The following is a 27,760-nucleotide window of genomic DNA, read 5'->3' as shown; positions in this document are numbered from 1 at the left end:
GACCAGGACACACACTCTGAATATTCTATCCTCTGCCAAGGAGGTCATATTCTCATTGTAGTGTCTGTTTGTCTCTAAGCAGGACTAAGCAAAAACTAAGGCTTCACCAAGGAGGAACCCAATAAATTGACATATTTAGGCCCATGATATCTATGAGTGTATGAATTTTGAGTGTAACTAACTTACATTTTTGAAGTCTGGGTAAAAAGGCAAAATATTTCGATTGAGGTCGAGTTGTAATTTTTCTTTTACAATTTAAATTTCTTAAACATGAATATAAGGCTCTCTGTTTGATACAAAATTAAAATATAAAGAAATAAATAACTGTGTAAAATTTATATTTTTCCAATTCACAGATGATGGTCAAAGTGAAAACCAATGCAGGCTAATAATAATGTTAATGATAATAAATTGCATATTTGAAAATGTCTGAGCTCACTAGAATCCAGAGGAATGATTTTGCTGGATTATTCATATAGTAGTGTTATGATTCTTCAAGCATTCACTGAAGATGTTCCAAGCTTTGGAACAATCCACCAGGTAATCACCAGCCAAGACATATTTAAAGTTAAACTTTTGTTTTCTCATGGTTTTGCGTGTCCTTAACTTGTTGTTTTAATTGCACTTTATACAAAAACTTTAATTGTCTTGACTTGATTTGAGGTAAGTGTTTAAGATGACCTTGGAGCACACTCACTTTTATAGGTTATATATTAGGAATATGTTGCAGTTTAGCTATTTTAATGTTACATCATCATCATATGTATTTTTCTTTTATGTCACATTTAATATGAACAAAGAAGCAGAAGCGAGCAGGATATGCACCTGACTCTGATTCTCTGTAATTCACTTGTTCAGTCTAATCCGAGCTCAAAGCCAGTCAATGCAGGATGCAACAGCCATGTGACTTCCTGTACACTAACCAAAAGACAGGAAGTGGTTTGAAGGCCTCATGCACACCATTGCTCTTCATTGGGCCATTGCAGCAGATCATTTCCCCTCAGCTCAGGTGAAGCATGGCACATTAAAACGCTTCATTAAACATTCATTGGAGCCATAAGTTTAAATTCCCCTGAGTTGAGACAAGAAGATGTCTTCAGAGATGTTGTCACTTTACGCACTCACTACACTGAGTTTCTCTTGTGTAGGTAGCTGAACTGGTTTTTGTGATGACCGATAAATCATAGACAAATACACTGTCTCTCCCCTGCTGTAATCGGAACCCATCTGTTTTCACACAAGTAAACACAGTGTAGCTAAAGACTGTGTGTACAGTAAACAGTTGTAAATCTGGACTTGTAGCTCTTGTGTTTTTACCGGTAACAATCTGGGAAGATGATCGCAGATAGAAAAGTATTTGTTGTGTGTCCTGTGGCGTGAAATCCTAACATGTCTATTGCTGAAAAAAAAAAAAAACTTGTCCATGGTACTCCAGCTCTGAAGTGATTCACTTTCAGGACAGACAGATTAAAGAGAGATGATTCAAACTGAAGCAGTTGAGGCTGCTGTGTTGGTGAAGCTCCAAAACAACACACCCCATAGTGTAGCCCAATCATGACGTATCTTTGCAACCTCCCTGCATAGTCATCCCCGGCACATACACCACAACAAGCATTTAGAGTAAAGTGAGGGTATGCAATATTTGCTGAATAGTGGCCCCAAGTGGTAATTAATAAGGCTCATTAAAATTAATTTAATTTGCTTTACTGGTGCCACTATTGGTTGACTTGTGGGAGCTAAAAAATGTACATGAAGAGCATCTGCACACGTAGAGAAGGATCACATAGTAGTGACAACCACAAGAAGTGGCCTCAAACAGGACATCATGCCACCTACCGACAAACGCAGGCTTTAGCATCAAAACCTTAAGGTGTCAACTGAAAAGATTTATTTTACAGTAATATGGAAGCCCATCCATCCATTATCTGTACCACCTATCCTCTCAGGGGTTGGAGAGGGCTGGTGCCAATCCCGGTTGATTTTGGGCGAGAGGCGGGGCACACCCTGGACAGGTAGCCAGCATATTGCAGGACCAAGATACAGGGACATTTAACCATTCACCTACCTATGGTCAATTTAGAATCTTCAATTAGCCTGAACCCCAATCTGCATTTCTTTGGACTGTGGGAGGAAGCCTGGAGAAAAACACAAACAGGGAGAACATGCAAACTCCACTGCAGTAAAAAGTAAATAAATAAAGGGAAAGGGATTTCCAGACAAATCATATAAACATCTCCCGTAAAAAAACAGTTACGATTCAGCGGCTGTGGCTGAGGGGTGGAGTGGTCGTCCTCCAACCTGAAGGTCGGCGGTTCGATCCCCAGTCTGACCCATTTGCATGCCGAAGTGTCCTTGGGCAAGATGCTGAACCCTGAATGCCCCCCCCCCCCCCCCCCCATAGAATAACAAGGTGCTGTGATTAGATGCTCTGTATGAATGTGTGTGTGAATGGGTGAATGTAAAACTTTACTGTAAAGTGCTTTGAGTGGTCATCAAGACTAGAAAAGCTCTACATAAATACAAAGCCATTTACCATTACCTATGTGACCTATCTGGGGACCACTATGATACAGAACACACAGACAGGAGGGAAGTAGAGGTGGTGTGCAAACTGACACCTTTTCTAATATAATGCTCGGGTGCAAATCAGGACATGAACCATGTTAACGTACACTATCTGATGAAAACAAGATATGTTAATCACTGGTATCTGTTTTCTTGAGCTGGTGTTATTTGTATTAACCCTGTGTTGATATGTGTCCACTCTGCTGAAGTGTCCTTAAGCAAAGCCCTGAATCCCAATAGATAGCCAAAGGTGTTTGGACACCTGCATGACACCGGGTGGCTGTCAAATAACTTCCCTTCCTATACAGGAATTAATGTGTTGACATATCTCCAGATACTGGAACCTGGCTGCAGATACACAGTTGGCAACATTTAGTGGTGTTAATGGTGTTGGGTGGGGCTGAGGTCAAAGCCGTGTGCAGGCCAGGCAAGTTCTTCCTAATCAAACTGGGAAAACTATTTCTTCACAGACCCGACTTGTTTACCTGTGTGTATTTTCATTCCTGTTGGCCTTTTTTCCTCATCACGTGATTTGATTTCTTGGAGCCCTGCTGTTATCAGCCACCTCGGTCCTTCCCCATCATCTTTCCCACAGTGAAATCCAATCCCTCTCTTCTGCGCAGAACTGGCAGGACACTGTCCTGTTAGCATCCTCCTCCCACACAGTGCAGCACTGGTAAGCAGCCATTCCAAACAAACTTGACTGAGAGCGCTCGGACGGAGACAACAACAAACTGCAGTGAGAAAATGTCTCCAAATTGACAGGGATTCATGGGGATGGCTCAGCAACAATTATTCTAAAATTGAAGAGAGTGGCCAAGATCTTTTTTTGTTGTACACACACTGGTGAGATATATTTTCATGTGGGAGGTTAACTGAAACTGACGGGATGCATCAAGATAGATTCACTCGAAGCACCGGCTGGTTTGCAGTGTATTCTGCTGATGTGTCATGTGGTTCACTAGGGGGCAGCAATCATTAGACTACCGTACTGTGGCTCGTGATGGACTAAACCTTACTAAGTGAGAAAAAAAGGTTGGTTTTCGGTCTCTTCAAAAGTACCCATAAAGCAAAACACAATACCTATTTTAACCGAAACATCACAGTCACGTTTGTGTGTTTGTTATCTCGCTGTTATTTGCACAAGAAGTCAGGAGCAAGCAGAAGGCTGTTTCCTAAGGTATGGGCTGTTTTGGAATAACAATGACACAAACAGTGAATGATATTGGTTGAAAACTAAGAAAGGCAGTGGGTGAAACACTTTCTCTCTATGTGTTCTGCTTAGTTGGAGAGCTGAGAAACTATAAAAATGTCAGCTGCCAGATCAGGTTCTGCCAGAAAGTTCAAAACATGCTCACAAGCTGTTGTTTGGGTGTTTCAGGGTATGAGCGGCTATTTTCTCACAAATTGGAGGAACCACACCGTCTCCCGGAGGAGACAGAAGTTCTGCTACGACCCGGCACGTGTAGCGTGTTTGTATAGGAAATCCCCCAACTCAGCCACTTCAGATCATATGATTAATTTGTTTTGTATGCCAGGACAACCTCGGGTCAGAGCCACCAGCATCACCTGCTGTTTATGGGCCTTTTCACAGCAATGCCCCAACACAGATGTGATCACTTAAGGATCTGTTTACTACAAAGTTAAAGAGTCAGTTCACCTAAAATTTTAAAAATGAAAAACAAAAAAGCCAACTGTGGATTTATTAAGTGGCGGTTAGGTAGACAGGGGGTTAAGTTGTTTTGGTTGAAGGGGTTTTTGCTACTAGCACCTGTTTCCTCAGAAAACCATTATAGGTTCTGCTTCAATCTTCTTTCATTTTCTCAAGAGCTGCCTCCAGTGGTGGAATGTGAAAATAAAACCAACTTTCACTCTTACTTGTTTTCTATAACTTTCCCTTATTTCTGAATTCTGCCAGCCACCTACTACTCGAGCAGGGATGTGTTGTCAATAAGCAAAATAAATAACAATGCCTTCTTCCTGCATCTGGCTTTCTAAGGCTGATAACAAGTTCACACCAGTCCGACAGCTCATCACTCAGGAGAGGGAATTTGACGATCTACCTCCACACCAAAATACGACAGACTGTTTGATTAAAGTGAGTTTAAATGCATGAGACAGTTCACTTAAGGTCAGTGTCTTGCCTCTGTCCCGCCCACCAAGACAACACTGGTTATTTATATTTACACAACCTTTAAGGAAGGCAGTGGCCCAGTCTCACCCATTCAAATCATGACAGAGAACACCACACAATCCAGCGAAGGTCCCTCTGCTCTTTGATCTGTTGACTACGTCCCAACTTTTCCCTTGCGGACGACATTCAAAGCTTGACAGACGGTGGCTCTTTTGAAGGACGTCCTGCGCGGCACCACAGAGGAGGGACTCGTGTTCGCTAATTGCCGGCTGCAACAAAAGTAAAGCCAGTCCACGACTGAGAGATCAAAACCAGTCGGAAGCCTGTGTTTCAGAGCCAGATTGACCGGCTGCTGTCACAGGCCAAAGAGAACTCTTACATAAACGGGTCAGAATCAGTGAGGAGGAGACCTGTTTCCACGGCCCAGTCTGAGTGATAAATGAGTTTTGTTCAGCTGTCTGCGTTGTGCCATCGCTGCTAAATCAATAGGTCCCACCGCAGATTGTGGGTTAAGGAATAAACATGAAAATATACAATAGAAGAAGATAGAAGATACATTTATTGGTCCCAAACACACATACACACGGCATGCAAATGGGGGGGAAATTTGTTCTCTGCCTTTGTCCCATCTGGTGAACACAGGAGGACACACAGAGCAGTGGGCATCGATTCACGGCACCCAGTAAGCAGGTGTTCAGGGAGTAAGGTGCCTTGCTCAGGGGCACTTAGACAGTGGGGTGGGGTAGGCACTTAGACAGTGGGGAACAGATCCAGGTATTGTCCATCCAGGTAAGTTTTCTTTTTTTTTGTCACTCCTTCGAGGCGAACCAAAGACCACCATCGGATTTTCTGCCCATAGTCCAACTTTCTGCCACTAGTCCACTGCCTATATTAATATGACTGAATCAATGCTGAACCTATGGAGAAAGTCAAAGGTCAGAACCCCATTCTGCTGTGAAGGTTTAATTTATAAGAACACAAAAATAAAGGTTGAGAATTGGTTTAACTCTCTCTAGTAAGCCAAAGAATAGAGGATCTTTTTATCGCATCAAGACCTTCACTGGTGTTTTTTCTCCAAGGTCACGATGAAGCATTCACTCTGATGGAATGATAACATTTGAAGCTGATAGAGGATCAAAGAAAGGCCTGAGCGGAGCTGAGCTGTAAGACGATATCAGTGAGGGTGAGAAATTGGCAACTGGCGGTAACAAATCTGTCTGAGTGAATATCGCTCAAGCAGCGCTTAACATTAAACAAAAGGCCGGCATCACAGAGCACATTAGGGCTAGAGTCCTGAGTTGGCAGTAACTGTGCAGCCCAAATTGTGATGTACAAATGACTTCTAGCATGTACTCATTGTTACTTATTATTGATTTGAAGTTTTAACCATCTTCCAGGAAATGAATTGCTTTTTTTTCTTGATCTACCACTTTGGCTTGACACGCAACCAGTAGTGAAGAAACTGGGCTTTGGACTTTTGCTTTAATGGACTTGGTCTCATTCACTGTTTGTCTGAAAATATGATACTTAGATCCAAGGGCCATTTCCTGATTTTAATAATATGTAATAATACAACAATTTACACAACAATTACGACTTTGGTGGTTGACAAGAACCATAGCTTCTTTAAACAGAAGTTCTTTCAAATATCTTAAAGCCACGTCTATCAAATTCTCAGTTTGATTGAGTCTTAGATTATATCTCTTGTATTATCTTTACATTTAAATCACAGAATTAAGCAATACATCCTCCTAAAAAATCCATATAGGTGGATTTGACTAAACTAAAAACTACTTTTACCCATTTTTCAGTTGTATGGAAAATGGAAAAAGTATCCTTTTGGAAGAAGAACATATATCAATTTAACTAATAAAAAGGTCACTGTATTTTCCCAATTAATGATAGTAGCTAGACACTAACATGAGCAAAACATATACTTTTTTCCAAACACTGTATATTTCTATTAAAAATCACAAGCATATTTTGCTTGTGTTTATAAGAGCAAAGTTCAGAAGCTTTTTAAGAACAGCATTTTTGGTATCCAGATGTTTGAAGAGTCTTTCTAGAAATATCTTAAGGACTAAATGCATCTATTTCTCCGAAAATTGGAAACGTAGCTTTTTGACTCGAAAAGCAACTTTAGATATTCGTTTCTATCTTAATAATAAAAAAATTTCTTAACATATTGTACACGTGCAGTCTTCTGTGTACTGATGTTTATTGAGATGAAGACGTCACCAGACTGAGATGAATTTTGCATCAGCAAAGACACAAATAACAAACATTAAATCCCTAAAATTCCTCATGTGGAGACTGTGTTTAGCTCTGTTGTTGTTGTTTCTCTTTCAAATACCAGGAAGGCCTCTTCCACTTGACTGCCGACAACCCATTTGGGGTTGCTTTCATGGAAATGATTGTTGCTTAACTGCATCAGAGTTGACACCAGGTGCAGGTATTACTGGTGTACCGCTGTGTCCGTCAGTTAAATAGGAAAGGGGGGAAGGAAACTTGGACTCAGTACAAAAGCTCTTACTAATAGGGGGGAATAAGCTGATTCTTCTGAGTCATTACACAGCGTTGTAAGATACTTGTTTAGACTTGTGACATTTGCCCTTCGCCTGTTATAACAGATTTACAACACTTTGGAAAGTGATTGCGTTAGTTTGGCAACCAAGCAAAGGAAACACCTTTTAGGACAAGTTCTGCAACTTTTTGTTTTACAGCGACGTGACTAGCCACGATGAGCTCCCCAGCACCAGAAGCTTCTTAGGAACTGGGGGCACAGGAAACGTATCCGTGATGCCTCACGATTAGACAGTAGGCGTAACTCGAAAGCAAAGTTCTGAGGAGTCTGTGGTTCCTGTGTCACTTTCTATCTATGTTAAACACACCGACTGAAAGCGATGATAAGAGATAAAAAGAGGGTTTGGCCCCCGGAAGAGTGAATGCTCAAGAAATTCATGAAAATTCTGTTTTTCCAAGTATTCTTGACTTTATCAAGAAATTCGTGAAGATTACTGAAATGACAGTGAGAGGTTCCATGTAAGCCGTTGGTGATATGCGTATGGATGTTACTAGTGGAGTCACGCATTGAATTTGGTATTTTCTACATAAATAGAGTCCCTTCACGAATTAAACAAGAGAATTATATTAGTATATTGCATGATAACTTAAAGCTGGCAAGTAAACCGACAAATGTAGAGCTAAAATAGAGATGATTGTCTGACCAAAATGTCACGTACCTCTAATATACAACAGCAAGAAGGTGGAGTTGAAGCAGCACACACACCTTAAAGGGGGGTCCATGTCCAGTTTTCTCTTTATATACTAATATATAACCTGCAGAGCAGTTTTTGTTTGTTAAGTATTATCTTTTTTGCTATATTTCAGTGTAGGTCTCATATAAGCCATTACTGGTTAGTACCAAACACCACACGTGTCTTTTCATTTAATTTATACATTTTGTATTTTTATTGCATAAACTAAACTAAACCAAACTATACTAAACCAGACTTAACGTTATTACTACAAGGACCTCAGATGCTGCACTATTCAATACTAAGTTTATAGTGACAGTTACAGTCTCACATGTTGCTTATTAAGCAACGATGTCCCTACTCCCTACAATATTACTTTAATAGGATTAGCGCTTTAAAGGGTTTGTGTTGCTTAATATTCAGTTTTATAGCAACATGACCTAACTTAATCTGATTTTGGGGGATTTAAGCTTCCAAGGCAGCAACATGCTACCCTATGAATAATAATAATGATAGTAACAGTATTAATAACAATAGTAATGTCAACATAGCATATTTCTAAACAGCCGTTTCAAAGTACTTTACTAAAAGTACACACAAACCAAGCAACAAAACACAAGAAGCGGAGTAAAAACATATCATTTCAAATCAAAGATGATATTGACTCACAGAAATCTGATATATATAATATATATATATATATATTTACATATCAATAACCTCGTAATTGCCTCAAAAACAACGTGTGCTTGTGAGTGTGTGTGTGTGTGCGTGCAGGGTTACTGCACCTTTCCTTCTGAAAGTTGCATGCACCGGTACATGAGGCAGCAGTGAACTCCGCCCACTCCCTATTTAAACCCACTATGTCACTCAGCTGCTCAGTGGAGAACTTGATCTTGACCGACACGTTTGGATTCACGGGGAAAGAGACAAAACAAACAAACTCACGGACAGACCCCGACCTGGGAACGACTCAAAGGTAAGAGGTTGGGATAATGACATCAGGTTTTATTCATTAAAATGCGAACTTTTACTAACTCATTTGCATAATATGTATTTTTAGAGGGATGTCAAGTTTTCATCTGGTGCTTGAGTTTAATGAGTGTTATGAAGTAGAAGTGTATAGTTAGTGTTTGATAATAGATTATATGTCTCTGTGTGTGTGTGTGTGTGTGTGTGTGTGTGTGTGTGTGTGTGTGTGTGTGTGTTTGTGTGTGTGTGTGTGTGTGTATGTTTGTGTGTGTGTGTGAGTGTTGTAAAGGCTGCAGATGTAGACATTTTTAAATGAATGAAAAGTTAGAAAAATCATTCAGATAATCTATTTTCTGTTATTATGGATTATTAAGTAGTAGGTTAATTAATCATTGATTACTTATAATCTCCTTTCTTTCCCCCTCAAAGGATTCCTTCTCCTCTTGGATACCTGAACCCAGAAATCAGGGTTTTTTTTGGAACATTTTTATACATTTGTTTTCCTTATCTATTATTATTATCATCGTTTATTTTGTATTCTTATCGTCGTCCCCACTCCACACCCCTCCCGGATTTAAAGTTGGCCCCGTCCCCTGCACAGCGGGTGTACGGTTAAAGTTGGCCCAAGATGCGGTGCCTTCTCCCGCTCACCGTGTATTGCATCAGCCTGGTTTCCCTCCAGCAGCTGCAGGCTGCACCGGTGGAGGAGCGTCCCGACAGCGGCACCAGGTAAAAACCCACGCACGCAAGCACACACACGCACACACGCAAACGCACACACCGCGACCATTCCCAACCAGGACACTACTTTATTAGGCGAAAGATCGTGGCCCGCTGCTGTCCTCTGATTGGCTGGACTGTGGGCTACTCTCAGTACACTTTATCCAAATATTACTGCGTTGCTATTACTCTTGTTGCTACTTTGATTTACTTGGTTTTGTGGGTAATGTCGTTGAGAGATATAACACATGTATTGAATAGCAGCAGCCTACAGTATAGTGTGTCAGTGTGCCCCCCCCCCCCCCCCCCACTACAATGCTTCACAGTGAACTTCTTAATTGAAGCTTGCATGTGGCTGCTACAGCCAAAGTGGGCAGCCAGTGAGAGATCATGACTTCTTCTTTATAATACCGTTACAATTTTAGTTGACCTTTGATCTTTGAGCGGAATCAAAGCCATAAGCGCACGTGTAAGAAGTCAGCGATACTGTACGTAAAAGTGAAAGTGCTGTGTTGTTGTGTCTGGCAGATAGACAGAACTATAGGTTGCCATTTTGACTAAAAAGGGATACAAAAAAGATTAATAAATACTTCTCTCTCCTTGAAATGATCCCTGTTTAAAAGCATGTAAGCTGTTGAATGAGTAAAGGTGTTCGTCATTGATATTTACTTATAACTGTTGAAAAGTCCCAGCCAGGCAAATGGCAATTCTATTCTTTTATTTTTTAATAAGGTATCCTAACAGTATTTGATATCAGTAGCATATTTACAGGGGCCTTACCATGAGTTTCCTGTGGAGTTTTTTATGTGATCAGGGCTTGAAAGGAGAGTTCAAGGGTAAACATGTACTTAAAACTCTGTATTTTTAAAGTACAGCAGTGAATGCGGCCACTCATTGTGTATTGATTGTATTGAAATACAATCCTCTCCTTCTTCTCCTTCCTCCACCTTTCAGTCCGCTGTCACATGAGTAACTGTTTATAAAGGTTTTGTTTTGTATAATCTACTTGTAATTCTATACGGGAAAACTGTTACGTCCATGCTTGGAAAACCAGTTTCTCTCCAGCCCAGCCAGAAATACCAGAATGGACTATCATAAAGGATCCCGTGACTGAGTGACACCTGTAGTTTTCCACCCCTTTAAGTGACGGAGCTCTGAATAGCCCTGGATAAGACATGGGACAACAGAACTAGAGCCAATGCTATTCCTCACAGACCAACCCACGTACAGTACATTCGGCCGGCCGGCTTTGGTGTGTGAGGGAGGGAGGCCTGCCAGCGATGCAATGCACGTGTGAATTTGTAGTGGTGAGAAGCAGTGGGGAATGTGGAAGAGTCGGTGTGTGGATGCCCTCTTCTGGAGGATGTTGGATCCACAGCTATTGGCTCAGCACCAGCACTGATGTAAACCAGAGGCAGTCTCAGGGATGTGACATGATGGCCGTGTTCAGAGGCAAGCATGGGGCCTATGAAGGTCTATCCTGATTGCTTTAAGTTCATTTTAAACAAATTTTGTCTGATATTAGCACTTTTTGGGCATTTTTGCATTTATTTAATAATGTACACGGATGGGGGGTCTCATGCAGGCCTAGATCCTAGCTGCATCAAACCAATCAGACCAAGCATCCGAGAGGACAACTCAAATTTATCTGATATTTTCAAAGTGATAACAGGTAACTGGTCCCACTTAGAAATTGGTCCAGTGGATGTCGAGGCAACCAAGATGGTACTCTGGGCCATGGGCAATTTGTCATCACTGGTTGGAGCTTTTTGTATTATTAAATAAGCTTGATACCTCAATAGTAAAGGGAATGAGTACATTTAAATCCATAGGAGTGTAGTATGCTGGAAGAAAAGCAAGAAACATTTAATTCTGATCATTTTAATAACAGTGGAAGATCTCAGAGTGCAGATTTCCTTGAATGCATTTGCAACCGCCTCTCGGAAGTGTGTGTGTGTGTGTGTGTGTGTGTGTGACCAAACTCACTTGTTCAGAACCGCGGCGAACACCTGCTGCTGAAACCTAATCGTTACCCTGGGAATCGAGGTGCCTGTTTCCACGCTCTGTTTGTGTTGGTCTGGCCTAATTCACTACACCTGCCCAGCACCATAATCACCCTTCAGTCTCACCTCTGTATGACGTTGGCATCTGCGTCATCACTGCATTTCTGCTCTCAGTCCAAGAGGGTTTGATTTAGGTTTATTCTTTATAAGTTAGGGTTATGGTTAACTCTTAATTAGTCTTCCCGACCTTCCCGTTACTCAGCAGTAACATTCAGTAATGTCCCAATCCAAACTTTGGCTTCCAACCCATCAGTAATATTGTTGTGATCCTTTGTATTTTACATGTTGGTCACTCCTTTTTGAACATGCACAAATGATGTGAAATTTAACAAATATCTGATCATATTTACCTTGTTATCATCATGAGTGTAGGATCATTTCACGTATAGATAATGATTTCCCCCCATTGCCCCATTCCCTGCTGTTCTTGTCACTATCAACTGGGGTACCTGAAAGGATAAAATCTGGACCAACCCCCCCAGAGATACCAAATCTGGACCGCCCAGTAGAAGTCACTTAAGCAGCAACAAGATCAACAAGAAAATTGTTCTCATTGGGCACCCATACATTTTCTGCAACCAGCTGAACACCTTTATTATAGGTCAGACCTCCTTTAGTTTGGCAAATGAATCATGAATCAAGAGAAAACACATTATGCCTGAAGCGGAGTCTTCCAACTGACTTAAGGGTATGTAAATACTCCAACTGAAGCGCTGCCATTGGGCAGTGTCTTTTTTATGAAGACCTTAAGCAGGGAAGCTGACCACAGTCTATACAACTATATTTCAGTCTGACAACCCATGGGGGATGATTTTTCTCCCCTGATAAATCCCTCTGCTTCACAAGCCTCCACATTTACAACTTAGCACATCTCACATGAATGTACGATGGGCTTTAATTAGGACAATAAATCCTCCCTCTCTTCTCACGCCATGGAGAACATACTGTTCTGTTACCATCAAGGACTGACAGCACAAAACATTTCCCCTCCCGTTGGAGGCTGAGTGTGTCTGGGCTGATGATGTCTGTCATTCCTTCCCCCCCATTCTGTGTTTGTGTCCACGCTGTCCCCATATGTCCCATTAAGGACTGGACAAACACCAAGACACTGTAACAATGGCCAATGGGCGTTTTCCAAACACGGAGAAATGACATGGTTCCATGGTTCACATGCAGCACATACCTTTCAGTGTCGATTTACATAACATGTTGATGGAGGGGTTTTTTTATGCAAGGGGAAAAAGCCAGGGTCACCAACAAGTTAAATATGGCTTTAGCTGCGAAGAGGCTTTAGAATACAGATTCCATAAATGGGAAAAGGCTTGTTGGTTTTGAGACGTAGGAGATTTTAAGCTGATTTGCGGTCGATCTTTCTCCGTCTGGATGGTGATGATAATGATGATGACACATCAATCTGTGGGTTTACTGCATGGGCGAAAATATGTTCTAACTCTTAAAGGGAAAATAAAGTCCTGTTATTCTTGAAAAGATTTGTTAAATCATTAACTCACTCTTGTATGTGTGGATTTGAACAGCATGGGGTTCAGACGTCCAACGCCGACTCTCTCACCATAATATTTACCTGAGATTGACTGAAGTCATGTGTCACAAGATCGATTCTCCGAGCCACTCTGCACACGCAGTTGGCTTTGGGTCCGTCCTCTTGATTTGCTATCTCTGTGCTGACATATTTACAACGTATCAAGGAACAACAAGTACGTTAGTTTATCATTATCATATATACATGCCGGTAGAATGATTGAAAGCCGGATTGCCTCTGCTCTTCTCATACATCTTATTTTTGGTTCTGGCTATTCACATTATTAAACAGTTGTATGGCTCTGTCAGGGTCAATTTGACCACAACCCAGGCTGAGGCTGAAGAAGCTGAAAGCTGCGAACCAAAGAGCAAGAGAATTCCATTGTGGATTAATGGCTAAGACCTAAATTCCACCCTCCACAACCAGCTAGTTTCCACTGCGCACAGAAAGCCACACCATTGTGGAGGCATGAACGTGCATGTATATATATGTTTGTATAAGAGGAGCAGCTCGCTGTATAGTGAAGATTAAATGGATGAAGGGAACTGAGGGCAGAAGAGACCTGCTGTGTCTCCTCTGCATCGCAATGATAGTTTTTAACCTGGCCCCCTGGGTCTGCATGTAATTTATTGGCTGTGTTACGTATGTTCAACGCCAATGTTGCTTGCATAGAGTAAATCACATCCCGCTGAGGAGGTTGTGAAAGCGGAGCTGCTCTTAAACAGCTAGTTCTGGTGTTTCATGGGATATAAATCACCAATCCTGTATTTTCGTGCTATTTTTCACTAACAACAATCTCCCCACTGTTTCATGGCGGTAGATTACAAATGAATGCACCACATTTACTGCTGATTAAGGCCGACCTCGTTAAGCTTCCACCTCTCTGGTAATCATGTTGTGTATCAACAGCATTGAGGGTACAGTGTACCCTCTGCAGGTTTCTTTTATAGAGGTTGATTTGAGAGGTCTTACCCTCTCTATGGGTGGCTATGGTAGCTAAAGCGTGCCATCAAACTGGGGAGACTTCATTCCAACCCTTAAAAGTAGACCGGCCTGCTGTCAATTCAGAAGAAAAAAACAGGCTGAAGGAACCACTGAAGACAAAGTAACCTCAAAATCTTTGATTGTCTGCCAATCATAGCGATCTCTCTTACTGTTGAGTTGTGGGATTAGACTCTTAATTGACTTTCCCAGGAAGTGGTCTCCATTGGAATTGTATCAGAGTCACAAGGTTCTTGTGGGCCAGCCAGACGCCCTTACTAGCCTTTTGGTTTCTGGATTTAATTAAAGCTGATTAACATGCAGACCTGCAAAGTCCAATCCTGTGCGAAGGCTGGAGGGCTTGTGTTACTGTATGTCATTGTGGAAAAGTTATTTCGGAGACTGAGCATCACGTTCAGCTGTTCGACTGAGCTGATGATCTTCAAGAGGAAAACAAATACCTTACTGGTCAAGTATTGGCTTGAATACCTCATCTAGAAAGATCAAAGCATGGCCCAACTTTTAAGTAGTTTAAATCCGGGAAAAGCTGTGCAGCCACTATTAATATACTTATGGAAAAAAATGAAAATTCTGAGGCTAGGATATACATGACAGTAGTGTTACATTCATACAGAGCACATATAGTGCAGTTTGGTGCAGGGCCACTGCTGCCTTTTGGCCCACGTAAGGAACTCTGCAGACAAGGTGGGTGTGACTTGGTGATGTGGCACCACAGCACACCGAGACTGTCCTGGAAATAGTGCTCGCCTCTGTCTGTGGCCTGGCGTCACACAACCGTTCATTCAGCCACTGCCACTGTTGGGCGGCAGGTCCCCTGCAGGCGACCAAACCTGCCAGCAGCGAGCCTGCAGCTGAAGTGGCTGAATAAACCAAAAGCTTCTCATTTCACGGTGGAACTGTCGGCTGCGACGTCTCACATCTCAACACCTCAGCGTGAGTCAGGATTTAGCGTTCAAGTGAAATAACACCAGTCAGAAATTCAAAAATAGAACACAGTTTTTATAATTACATCAACTGTGGCCTTTGCCTTGAAGGACATGGGGAAAAAAGTGCCAAACCTGCTATTCAGATTCTTTCCCCCCCTTTGACTACGAAAGGCAAACATGGCAGATATTTTTTCCCTGGGGCTGTTTTAAAACCTTGCAAAACAAGAAGATATTGTGAACTTTTTGAAATTCAGAATCCACTGGCTGCCAGGTGCAATGCTGCTTTGCTGTTTATTTCTCTGTGGACCCTCAGCAGTGGTGATGGGTGAGCACTCAGAGACTAGAGTCACAATGTGCTGTACAAACACTGCAGAGACAGCTCAGTGAGGAGCTGCCGGGTCACTTTGTGAGACGGGACTGGCTTTGTCAAACAACGAGCAGATGGCGAGTCAGTGGCTGCTGTGTTTGCTGAACGGGCGGTACCCGCTGGTCCACTGGCCTGCAGAAAATGTCCATCTTTAACAGGTCATTTAGTCTGATGTGTGTTCCTAGAAACCCATTCTTCATAATGAGTCTGTTGACCCAACCTAGAAAACACTTGCTTATGTAACTCAAGTGATAGTTTTTTTTGTGTCAGTCTTTTCCACCCCGATTAGATTGAGTCGAACTGAATTTGTTATTGGTACTCGAAGCACTGAAACGTGACAATTGAAAGATTATTTTACCTATTTGTTGTTGTCTCTGAATTGACTGTGAGCTGTTGTATCTAGAATATCTGTCCTTTTTGTAGGCATGTCCATTGACAAGACAAAAGTCAGAGGGGAAGCAGCAGGTTTTGGCTGTTTGTTCATGGGCATTGTAGATACTTCTGAGAGATGTGACTAGCCAGCTAGCCACAGACAAGGGTGCTCGACTCCCCTTGACTTCCGCTGTTCTGAGATCAGTTATATAGGCTTTCGCAGACATATTAATTCAATTTACATATTAACAGGTAATCATTTGTGCAGGATTTCTCTGTGTAGTTTGAAAACCTGGATACATAAACCCCTCTTTACTTCTAGCCATTATGTGAAAAACCATTTACCTTTATGTTGGGCATTAAGAGATGAGCACGGGGTCCACGTGAGTGGGCGACTGCGCAGGGAGCCAGTCTGTCTTCAGACAAGCGGCAAAAATGTTTTGGTGCTCAAAGCTGCTTTGTGCAGCTAATCGGATTTCTGCACAATTCCCACCTTGCAACATTATATCAACAATACGTGCAGGGACATTTCCATGACGCATGAAGCAACCAAAGCGGTTGTTAAGTCGGAGAACTCGCTGGATGAATTGTACGATGTGGAACATGGTAAACAGTACTTGCTAAACATCAAAATATTAACATTGTCTGTGAAAATGGTTGCAGGCAAAAAAGCTCAAATCACATTTCAGACATTACTTTCCAGTTAATGAATGAGAATCATGCACCAAGATAATTTGTCTCGATTTTCACCTGATTTGTATTTTCTCCTCAGGTCGGACCTCCTCAGCAAACTCATCAGCCCGAGGGAGGATAAAGCCTTGGCGTCAGGAAACCAGCCAACCAACGCCCTGCCCTCTTCAGCCCCCAGCCAATCCCCAAAATGGCTGCCCGGTTTCCTCAGGCACCCACCGGCTTCAGGAGCGAGGATAGGCTCGCCAAGCCTGGCATGGCTTTCCGCAGCTTCGCAGTTCAAGACAAGGGCACTGAGAGTTCGCCGCCATGCCCACTCGGGTTTGCGAGGGGGTCACCACTACCCTCAGAATGCCAAGCTGATGAGAGTGGGCTGCGTCCTGGGAACCTGCCAAGTGCAGAACCTTAGCCACCGGCTCCATCAGCTCATTGGTCAGAGTGGCAGAGAAGACTCGTCCCCTATTAATCCCCGAAGCCCTCATAGTTATGGATGAGTTAGACTCCTCCAAACACCCACAGCAAGTCTATCTATATCTCCATTTATTTATCTCTTAATGTATTACTGGTAGTCTTTTGCATTAACATTTGATGTAGTCCATAACTTGTGTTTATCCATCTCAAAAATGAGAATTATACTGACAAATGACTGAATGTCGTGACTCGCTACTTTTTGTGCTGACTAATGGATTTGAAGATTCAAATTCAAGATCATAGCTGTCTGAATCCTTATTCAAACCCCCTCATTTGAGGTCTCCCGCCATCCTGGGAATTGTTGAAAGACACTGAAGTTCTTTGGATCCTCCCTCCTGAAGGCTCAAAACGAAACCAAGAGGCCCCCGTTTGGTGTCTTAATCCTGTTAATGTAAGAATGAAGGCTTGTCTTCAACACCATCCAGTGGCTCGGCGCTGTCTGCCAACTGACCTCCCCAGTGGTGGTTATCCCTTGGCCCATTGATCAAACACTTAAGCCCCTAATGTGGATTTCAACCTGCACTCTGAGCTGGAGCCCTGTCGAAACCAATGTATTCCCAAAGACCTGGTAATTTGACCCATTGAACTATTTTACCTCCCCATTTGGCCACTGACTACCCTGGAACAGTCCAAAAGCTTTCAGCTGAACTGGGAATTCATCGCTCAGCAAGACTTTGTGTTTCACAACCAGGGTTTACATTTGAAAGCAGCCACAGCACTTCAGTTATACCCAAGTTTAGAGCGCTCGGAGTCAGGTCTCAACCACATAAAATCCATGTTGACAACGATTAAAGAAGAGGTTCAGAAGCCACTGCTTTTTGAGGAATGTCAGCGCCCAAAGGATCAGTTTCTTTGTTGCAGTATATTGGCTGGTTGGCTGACGCAGTAGTGAAGCCTGGAGCCATGGATCAGCACTCCGCTGAACCACTGCTGGCATTTTCTCTGTCAGAGGCCAAGTCTGAAATATTAGCCCCTTCACGTGATTCACAAGTTCCCCCTCCAAGTCAGGCCTTTGGGATGACAAGAGTTTAATATACTTGGCTTAATCATTTCAGTCATATATACCGACACAGCAGGGGAGGTGGGGCCCTAAGCCTCCAGTGGTCTGCACACTCAACACGTATACATAAATATAAAGAGTTAAGCGTTTGGCCTCCACACATCTGTGCACACGCAGCCTTAAAGGGTCAGTTCAATTTGGGGTTTGTAAAAGTAGCGTGAGTTCTTAGTGTAGGTCAAATAAAATTCAGACTAACTTTGTGTAGACATTTATTTTATTGAGGTTGAAGTAGCCCTTTAAATGGTTATGTGCCAAAACAAAAAAGAATCCACTTACTTTTTATAAACATACACTGGGCTGACTTTTTACAGCAAGGGACCAATTAAGTACAGTGGACTGAGGGAATAGAGCAATACTCTCAAGTAAATCCCATAGTGTTCTTACAAGTCAGTACATCTTTCATTTTATGCTCAGGTGTTCAAATGAAGGATGTAAGCCCATGAGATATTTTGGGGCAACATTAACTAGGAATTAGAAAAAACAAAAATCTTAAAATGAGGTTCTAAAACAGACAAATCCACCAATACTGTGTATAGCAGACGAAAATGATTTTATTCCCGGAACAAAAGGTCAATTGTTCCTTATGTTTCCTCTTGGCAATACCTGACAGCACTTTGCACCAATTTACAATATTTCGTTTGGCAGCACCAGGCACCATAAAAGTCCTACTGTTACAATGCGGGTTTCTAATGAGAGACCACGGTGACCAAAATGTTAGGTGTACGAGAGCGCGCTTTCAAATAAGTACACAAAATAGCGTAGCACCATCACAAATACACGCCCTGACATTTTCTTGTTCTTTAATTATGTCCATCTTTGGAACGGTGGACAGATGATGGACTGAGACTAAACGAGGTCAAGTTCTCCTCATAGTGCATGCTCAAATTTGAAGTCAAAGTCCAAGTTCCCCCCCAAAATGCAACCTAAGCCTTAAAACCCAGATGTTTTTTCTGAGAAGCATCTATATTACATATGGCTTACATTATTACAAGCATCTGTTCCATGAGTTTACGTTATTATAGTTGAGTCTTAACTTAGATAGAGCTGTTGAATATTTCATATTTCAGTAGAAAAGCAGTGGATTTACTCATCTAGTTGTTTGATCATAGAAACTTTTGAGCTTTTGTTAGAACATGACATTCTGTAATCCTGAGACCATTAGTTTAAACTCACCAAATACCTGGCAATACTTGACGTCATATATTAATGTGTTTTACATCTTATTCTGTGTTTCTTCTGTTTTCTTTGATTTTTCCCCCATTTCCCTTAATCAAAAGCTTCTTTATATCAAGTCTCTCAGCCCTGTCCTGCCTCTCTTTCCCTCTTCTATCTGTAATCATTGGAGCCTGGAGGTCACAGGGTAATAATCATTGGTTCCTAAATCTAATCTGTTGATAGGCTTGCTGAGGTGAAACATGCCATCCTCTTAGCTGTAATGGAGCTAATCATTATCTCGTGACAAATCATTAAAAGGCTTTTCAAATGCTGAAAACCCCCTGGTGGATCTCTCTCTTCTTTTTGAACTGTACTGTTTCACACGTCTGTATGTGTTTGAGCTGGGGGTATGCATCCTATCAGGACACTTATCTCCCGTGTTTGATCTGTGCCCTGGACCATTGTGCCACCAGACTCTTTTTTTTTTTTCTTCCCCCGCAGTACGTTTTTATGACATCGGGCAGTGCGTCATGTCTAGTTGTGAGAGCAAACTGTGCACGACCGCTAATACCTCCCCGTAGACATGTGTACAGATTTCAAAGCTCAGTATTGCAAAGACGTACAGTAGGAATGACAGCAGTGTCGGCATGTAACAAATGTTTCTGTTAGAGTTGTACGGTATAGGAAGACCTCAGTGGATCTACTTTTTCCTTTTTGTTGCCTTTTGAAAGTCACATGATCTGCTTTTGAGTCACAGGAAAGCACTTTAATGCATCAATGTGTTCACCGATAGTTTCCCACAGCTTGAATTTCACTGTGAAAGTTGGTTCCTATTGTAAATGTTGCATTTGAGATGTGTTTGAATATGTCAGTGCACTTAATGTGTCATCACGGTGACTGTGAAGGGTGACTGTCATGTGCCCCTGTGAATGTTTGTTTGTATGTATATATCTATACATATATATACCTATATATATATATATGTGTGTGTGTATATATATATTCAGCCAATTATTTAAAGTTATGTATTTAAGTTATCTTTTTAAGTTAATATCGGTATGTCACCAAAGACTCTTTGTCTCTTATTTTCCACTGCTCCTTAAACATGACCTTATGTTAGGAGAGGAAGTCTTAATGTTACTGTTTGACGATGTCCTTCACTCTGTAAAATAAAGACCTATACTGTAGTGTGATGGAGTATAGACTGTGATTTAAGAGTATGTGTGTGTGCATTTGTTAAGGAAATAAAGATATATAACCAAAAAAGGCTTAAAAACTCAAATTTGCTAATAGATAGCATTTATTATTCAGCCATACACACATGTATAAATACATTTATAGGGTTTTTACACCCTCTTCCATGATACTATGTCCTTGGCCAAACTGCTGTGACACAATAGTCAAAGAAGTGAATCATTACATGACAGGACTAACAAATCGAATGGGGAACATGGCACAAGGTGAATCAAACCTCCAGAAATCTACAATCAGGCTGTGATGTCACAGACGCCACGTTAGCAGTAAAGGTCGTATGGTCGGCCAGAGTTAATGAGTGACAGGCGATTTGGTCAACAGCAGACAAGCCATTGCCTCATTTAGCATAAGGTAAAGGAGACGTCAAAGGGCAACACTTTGGCAGGGGATGGGATTCAAGCCACTGACCTTCTGGTTGGAGGACGGCCGCTTTACCTCTTGGCCACAGTCACCCTACTTTAGGGTTAGCTACAATTTCATGGACAGCTAACAGTAGCATTCAACCACTTATTAGCTGACATACTGGTTTATATAGAAATAAACATGTATATTCTAGTAAACATAATATCACATACCCTTTCTGGCGTGACCAGAACATTTCAGTTACAGTCTGCGTTGGAAATTCTGGGCAAGGGCCTGGCACTTTTGGAGCTTGACCCCTTTTTAAAATTTGTATTTATCTGGTGAGTCCCCCAACTCTATGGAGATGCGATGCTAAATCAACGGAGATCCCAAATCTGAGGGGAAGAATGCTGCCTACTACTACTGTGGATTTAATAGGTCCCTCAAAGCGTGCCTTTCCGTTATCACTTTGCTCATGTTTTATCACAAGGTAAACAACAAATACCAAATGTCAACCAGCGCTAGTTATGTCATACCATCTTGCCTGCAGCTGATGTACTGTATGTCAGCCAGCAGAAGCGGTGTCACATACCAGGGAACGTTCCCTCCTCACATTCCTCACATAAAAAAGGAACAGTTGGGTTGACTTTCACGGTCTTAAAGTCGCAAATAATGAGAGAGTGCAGAATTCACGTGTCATTTTCTAGACCACAAGAAAAACTATTAACCCCAAAGTGGAAACAAAACACTGATTAATCGTTTGAGTGACTGGAGGTGGAACCTCACATGTGGCCAGATCTGGTTCACGTTGTATAATAGTAGCTTATTTAATCAGAGCAGATCATGGTACGACAATCACGATTGATTTTTACAAATTTCCAGGGTATATATTGTTTAATATTCAGGATAGACATTTCAAGCAATTGTACACTTAATCCTCCTTTTTTTAGACAGGTAGCTCAAATTTTCACCCTTTTATTAGAGATTATCACAGGTAAATTATAGTACAAGAAGAAGAGTAAAAACGGCAAGATCTCCTGCTGAGCTTTTTATATATTTTTTTAGTTTTTATTTAAAGCTGGAGGACAACCACTATACAAGATGGCGGCAAGGTATTTAAGAAGAGCCACTGGTTAAAACACAGAAAGCAGACCCCGTTTTTTCCGTATACACCTGTTCCCAATGCCATAACATTACCATTCCAACACACAACATGACACAGTGCTAACCTTCACGTAACTACAACACTTACTGTATATAGGCTACTGTATCTCCAACACACACCCAGACACATTCTTTGGACTGGGGCATCTGTTATTCTCAAATGCACATCTGACTTGATGAAATTCAGACAAAATTCACACGGAGAGTGTCTTGCAAGAAGCAAAGTGGCAGACTGAGTCGCTAGCCGCTCTGGGTAGAGTACGGCTTACAGCATACATACACTCAGTGATTCTCTACTCAAGATGTAATTGATGAAAAGCAGATACCCATAGAAACCATCTCCGTGGACGTATTCCCTGCTGAGCGATTAAATCACTTCAGTTCAATAAAATACAAAGCTAAATACACCACGTCTGTGCTATCGCCTCCTCACAGCATACCTATACCGTACTTAACAATCCATTATATCATTATATACGGAACATGCAGGTCAGCACTTTTTTGCCTTGATTTTAAGTTGTCAATAGATTCCAGTATTTATCACCATGACTACAGCTGTCGTCTTTGAAAAGAGCAATCCCTCAAACTTTCAAGAGCCACATTTAAAGAGGAAAGGAGGTCAGTAATTGATTATCTATATTTTGGGAAGAGTATTCCTAGTGGCAAAAACAATACCTATGCTTTTGTCAATGGTGATGGGAAGCCATACTTTTAAGTGCCTTTAAAAACGCTTTCAAACTGACAGACGAGAAGTCCTTGAAGTTGAAAGTTTTACAATTCCATGAAAACTGGGCACTAGCGAATGGTCAGAATTAGTGAAGCAGCAGTGGAGATGCTCACATTGGCTGGCTCCAACCACTGAGTCATATAATTCAGGCCATTGACATCTTTTATTAGACATTCCCTGTTGGAGAAAGGTTTTCTTGTACATAATAAAGAGAAATTGAAGTCTACCTTAAAAAGCTTCTCACCAAACATATTAAATATCACTCTAACCCTCTTTTTTCGTTTGATGCAGATTTGGGCACATTTCATGTGAACAACCAAATTAGTCTGAAGTGCCTTTGTGATCCAGATCTTCCATTTACCGGTTTTGATGTGGTTGGTGGTTAGTCTTCAGAAACAGCTTTGAGATTCCACTGACCCTGAATACCACCATAATCCATAATTTAACATAATTTTAACTCCTCAAGAGCCATAGCTGATTTCACAGCATGGATAGAAACAAATCCTTTCGCTAAAAACCTTTTGCTGCATCTCCAAAAAAAAAACTGGAAAGACAACTCCAGTTACTTTTGATGAGCTCTGAGATGAAGTGCGGTGGGAACTTAGCTGCACATACAACACATAATGTAACTTCTGTATCAGCAGCCCAGCCTGGATAAGAGATAGAGTATGCACCTGCTTGTTTTGACTCTATGACTAAGCGCTATGGTTTGATACATTGTCTCTATCAAAAGCCACTGACTCGCTCGCTGGAGACACACAGAACACTGTGCACGCTGGTTATCTGTCAGCTGACAAGGGTTTGGGCTGTAGCAGTAAGATAACTGAGGAACTGATAGGTTTCAAGGTTTTTGGATCACACCGCATCTCCTCAGCGTTTGTGATTTATAGGATCCAAGTTTAGCTGCTCGGGTTATACCTCCAATGTCATTGACATTTTTCTCTATTCCTGCCTCGGGAACTTACAAGTTATTAAGATAAGCGTCTAGTCTTATATCTTGGTCTACCTGTCTTCTCTAAAACTTCCTTCAGGGGCTTCTACCTCAGTTATGGTTTACCATACTTACATATGTGCAGTTCAAGGTTTGTGTTGCACCCCTCATTCTAAAGCCATCACATTTTGTAGCTGCTTTGCATTCTGGTTGATTTCAGGCACTGTGGGTGTAGAAGTCGATCTTTTCTGCCGGGGACATCTGAATGTTGGACACAAGTCAAACCAAAGTGGTGGACAGTGTTTCCAGTCAAACTCTGCGTAATGTCGGTAGACAAACTCTATTGCAATGTGGAAGGTATTCCAGAGGGAATTCACATCGTGTGGACTATACCATTTATTTTCTGAAATACCATGAGAGTCGTGTATGTATTTAGCGCACAGAGTCGAGTGGTAAAAATCTTTACATCTAATTCTCTACAAAAAAGATTGAATAACCATGTTTTTTACATCTTTCTTTTATAATATCTTAATACAACGCATCCCACTCTTTTTCCAATTGTGCACAAGTAATTGCTGAAGAGAATATAACTTATTTCTGTGTCCCCAACAACCCGAATTTTCCGCATAAAGTTAGAAACACAATATGATGATGTCAACATTTGAACTCTCCTCAGTGTAATTTCTTTTTATCATCCACGAAGTGACTATATGCCCTTTGACCTACTTTAATTCAGATTCAGCTTTCAGGAGTCACGTTGTGCAGTTATCTGGTGTCAGGTGCTTCTCACTGAGACAGGAATATGGTGGTGAGTCACTGGCTTGTGCAAAGAGGTGTTACTCTGCGTCATAGCCGAGGCAAGGCATTTGAAAAGAGAAGGAGTCTAGAGTCCCTGGTAATCCACAGTACAATTATACTGATCCATGCAAAGCCTCATGCACCTGGATAGAAAATCAGACAGAAGATTTTATAAGTATCTAAAGTGCTAAAGATAAGGCAGTGCGGAGACTCAGCATATAAACAATTCAAGAGGAACGCACAAGAATCCCTGTTGTCGTTTTTGATTTGTGTTGCAGTTACAGACAGAGAACAGATTGTTTTCAAATGGGATGTGTGGTTGGTTGGAAGCAAACATGGGATGCACATCAATTATCCACCACCGGGAGATCATTTGATACAACTTATGGCAAGGACATGACTGTGAAATCACATGTCCTGTCAAACGCAGACAGCAGGATGTGAGGGGGAAGCGCCTGCTCCACATAGCTGCAGCTGGACAGTGATTGTCAGTAATAGTGAGATGTACATTTAGGCCTTCTGTAGGTTACGCAGGTTTTCCGGGTCGCAGGGCTCGCAGCGTTCAAAGGTCATATGCGTAGACTTTTTTATTAGATGAGAGATAATAAGCAGCCAGGATAATGTATAGTCAACTAGATGGGGAAATGTATGGAAGATCATCATGTTTGTGTGTGGAGTTGTTTTGATGGAAGTCCCCTTTTTACTCTATAATAATCGCATTTAAAGGATGAGGCTGACTTTATGCTATATTTTTCAAATTGTCAGCTATGGAAAGAGTAACCCAAGCCACATTTTTGTGGCTTGGGTTAAACTCTATGACATTCACAACCTCAGCTCAAAGCTCTCCTGCTTAATATACAGTTCACCTTAAGGCACATTATAGACAAGCTAACGGTCTTAGTACAGTAAGATTTGCATAAAACTTGTTCCAGGCTCACAATGGAACTATACGTGTAGGAACCCCATTCACAAAATGTATTTCCCACAAACTGGCAGAAATATTTTGTCAAATTGGAGATAAATTGCGTATATTCCATGACTGGTCTCATGTGGCTACAAACATAACTTGTATAACTTATAATCACGCACATGCCTTCCCCCTGACTGCTTTATATTTCATGCTGGCACTGGCCAGAGTCTTCTGTAGCCAAAAGAGGATTAATAATAAATGTGTGGTTTGACACAGCTAGCGAGCTATGATAGCTTCCTCCTTTAGGAGTTCCTGCTTCCCAGAAGCAAGGAAGAGGCAGGGCACGTTTTAATCCTACTGAGGGGACCATGTTATCGTTTACGTCAAATAGACAACGGCGTTGGCCTCCACCAAAAGCTCTCTTGAAGTCTTTGCCTATGTCTCCTGCATGTATGGCACTCCTTTTCATCCTGAGATATTTGTATTTAGTTTTGCGCCTGTCGCAGGTTAGAAATGTCATCAACTCGCCCGACCGCTTGGGTTTAATCCTGGAAGGGATGTCATGCTGTGGCGGACATTTTTGGAAAATACTTTCTGGTGTGACCAGGACTTATACAGTAGATGCCAATCAATAAAACTCTCAGTAAAGTATGAGACACACATCTTTAAAGGTACAGGTAAAGTTTTAGTTACATATCTGAAGTTAACGTTTACAGACCTTTTGAAATATATGTGATTCATCAAGCTGAAAACACAGACATGATAATTAACATTTGTTGACTAGATATATTATTCAATGGTTTGATTTACTGACAATAAGACAATCAAAAAATTGCCAGACTCTGAGTGTGCATTTGAGTGAGTGTCTGTGGGTGCGTGTGTGTGTGAGTGTGTTGTCACTAAACTTCAGATTGGCCTGGAAACTAATCTGTGGGAAAGTTGTGGAGAAGGGCGGTGATGTCTGCAGTCTGAAACTCGAAGGTAAACGTGACTCCTCACCATGCTTCTCTCTCTCTCACACACACACACACACACACACACACACACACACAAACACACACACACACACACACACACTCACAGCATACGTGCAGCTTCACACATAGTCTCCTCACAGCTCACAGAGACCAAAACCTTGCTCTCACACGAGTTACTGACACCAGACCTGGATGACAGTCACCATGTTTGTCTCTACGGTGATAAGCTATATTGTGGGCAATTAGGTTTCTCTATCTATATAGGCATTGCACTGGTTTTATCCATATGATCAACCAAATATAGTGTTCACTAGAACATGCGTCACTGTTTGAGGCGTGCTCACTGGCACAGCATCACACACTTCTGCCTACACGCATCACTAATGATGGGTGCACATGATGACGCCAAGCAAACCTACCAATATTGCCAGCTCATGAAAAAACAAGACATCACAGGGCTGCAGGATGTAGAACTACAGCCACTGTGGTGTATAACATGAGACATTCTTTTTTGCTAGAATAATCCAATCAAATATTGGTGAACCGTGACATTAAATAGATAAAAGAAACACCATTACACCACCAAGTCAGTTTGGCTCCAGGGATTCATACTGTCAAAAGAGTGAGTCACTCTTCCATCTGCAGCCTCAGCAGAAATCCTGATTCATCAGACCTGGCTACGTTTTCTGTCTTCATCTCTGCAGTGTTGGTGAGTCTGTGTCACTGCATCCTCACGTTTCTCTTCCCAGCCGACGGGAGTTGAACCTGACCTGATCTCTGCTCATGTAGAACCATCCGGTTCTACATGAGCGGACCAACCAGTCCGACCATTCTCTGAACTGACTCGTCAACACAGAACTGCTTCTCACTGGCCGTTCGGACACTGACAATAATGCCATTTATTCCTCATTTACCAGTATAGATGGCTGAGAGGTAGAGTGGTCGTCCTCCAACCTGAAGGTCGGCAGTTCGATCCCCAGCCTGACCCATCTGCATGCCGAAGTGTCCTTGGGCAAGATGCTGAACAATGAATGGCCCCACCTGAATAACAAAGTGCTGCAAATAGATGCACTGTATGAATGTGTGTGTGAATGGGTGAATGTAAAACTGTACTGTAAAGCGCTTTGAGTGGTCATCAAGACTAGCAGAGCGCTATATAAATACAAAACCATTTACCATCCTAATAAAAATGTTGCTTCCTGACAGTAACAGTAGTGTAAGTGGTGTAATAGGTGGCTGTTACGAAAACTCAGGTATTAACTACAGGTAATTTGTTGTCTCATTTAGATGTCAAGTAAAAATTACATTCGGTCACAATGACACACACTCAAAATGACATTTTTTTTGCAAATCATACAACATG

General features: G+C 41.7%; 1 protein-coding gene across 1 annotated transcript; it reads left to right on the top strand.

The window, feature by feature from the left end:
• The first annotated feature begins 8,844 nt into the window (after positions 1-8,844).
• On the top strand, positions 8,845-20,509 carry adm2a (adrenomedullin 2a). Its single transcript, XM_062382538.1, has 3 exons — positions 8,845-8,935; positions 9,358-9,657; positions 16,691-20,509. Exons 2-3 carry the CDS (start codon positions 9,557-9,559, stop codon positions 17,100-17,102), a joined length of 513 nt encoding a protein of 170 aa, XP_062238522.1. The 5' UTR covers positions 8,845-8,935; positions 9,358-9,556; the 3' UTR covers positions 17,103-20,509.
• Positions 20,510-27,760: the final 7,251 nt, after the last annotated feature.

The sequence above is a fragment of the Platichthys flesus genome, chromosome 23, assembly GCF_949316205.1.
Source record: "Platichthys flesus chromosome 23, fPlaFle2.1, whole genome shotgun sequence".
Lineage (NCBI taxonomy): Eukaryota > Metazoa > Chordata > Actinopteri > Pleuronectiformes > Pleuronectidae > Platichthys > Platichthys flesus.
The sequence above is the reverse complement of the archived record's forward strand: the minus strand, read 5'-3'. Positions and strand labels throughout refer to the sequence as shown.

What these genes read in the sequence shown, in the direction of transcription:
- adm2a (XM_062382538.1), top strand. Translation starts at nt 9,557, where the DNA reads ATGCGGTGCCTTCTCCCGCTCACCGTGTATTGCATCAGCCTGGTTTCC. An exon ending in CGTCCCGACAGCGGCACCAG is followed by an intron (nt 9,658 to 16,690) that starts GTAAAAACCCAC and finishes TTTTCTCCTCAG; the next exon opens with GTCGGACCTCCTCAGCAAAC.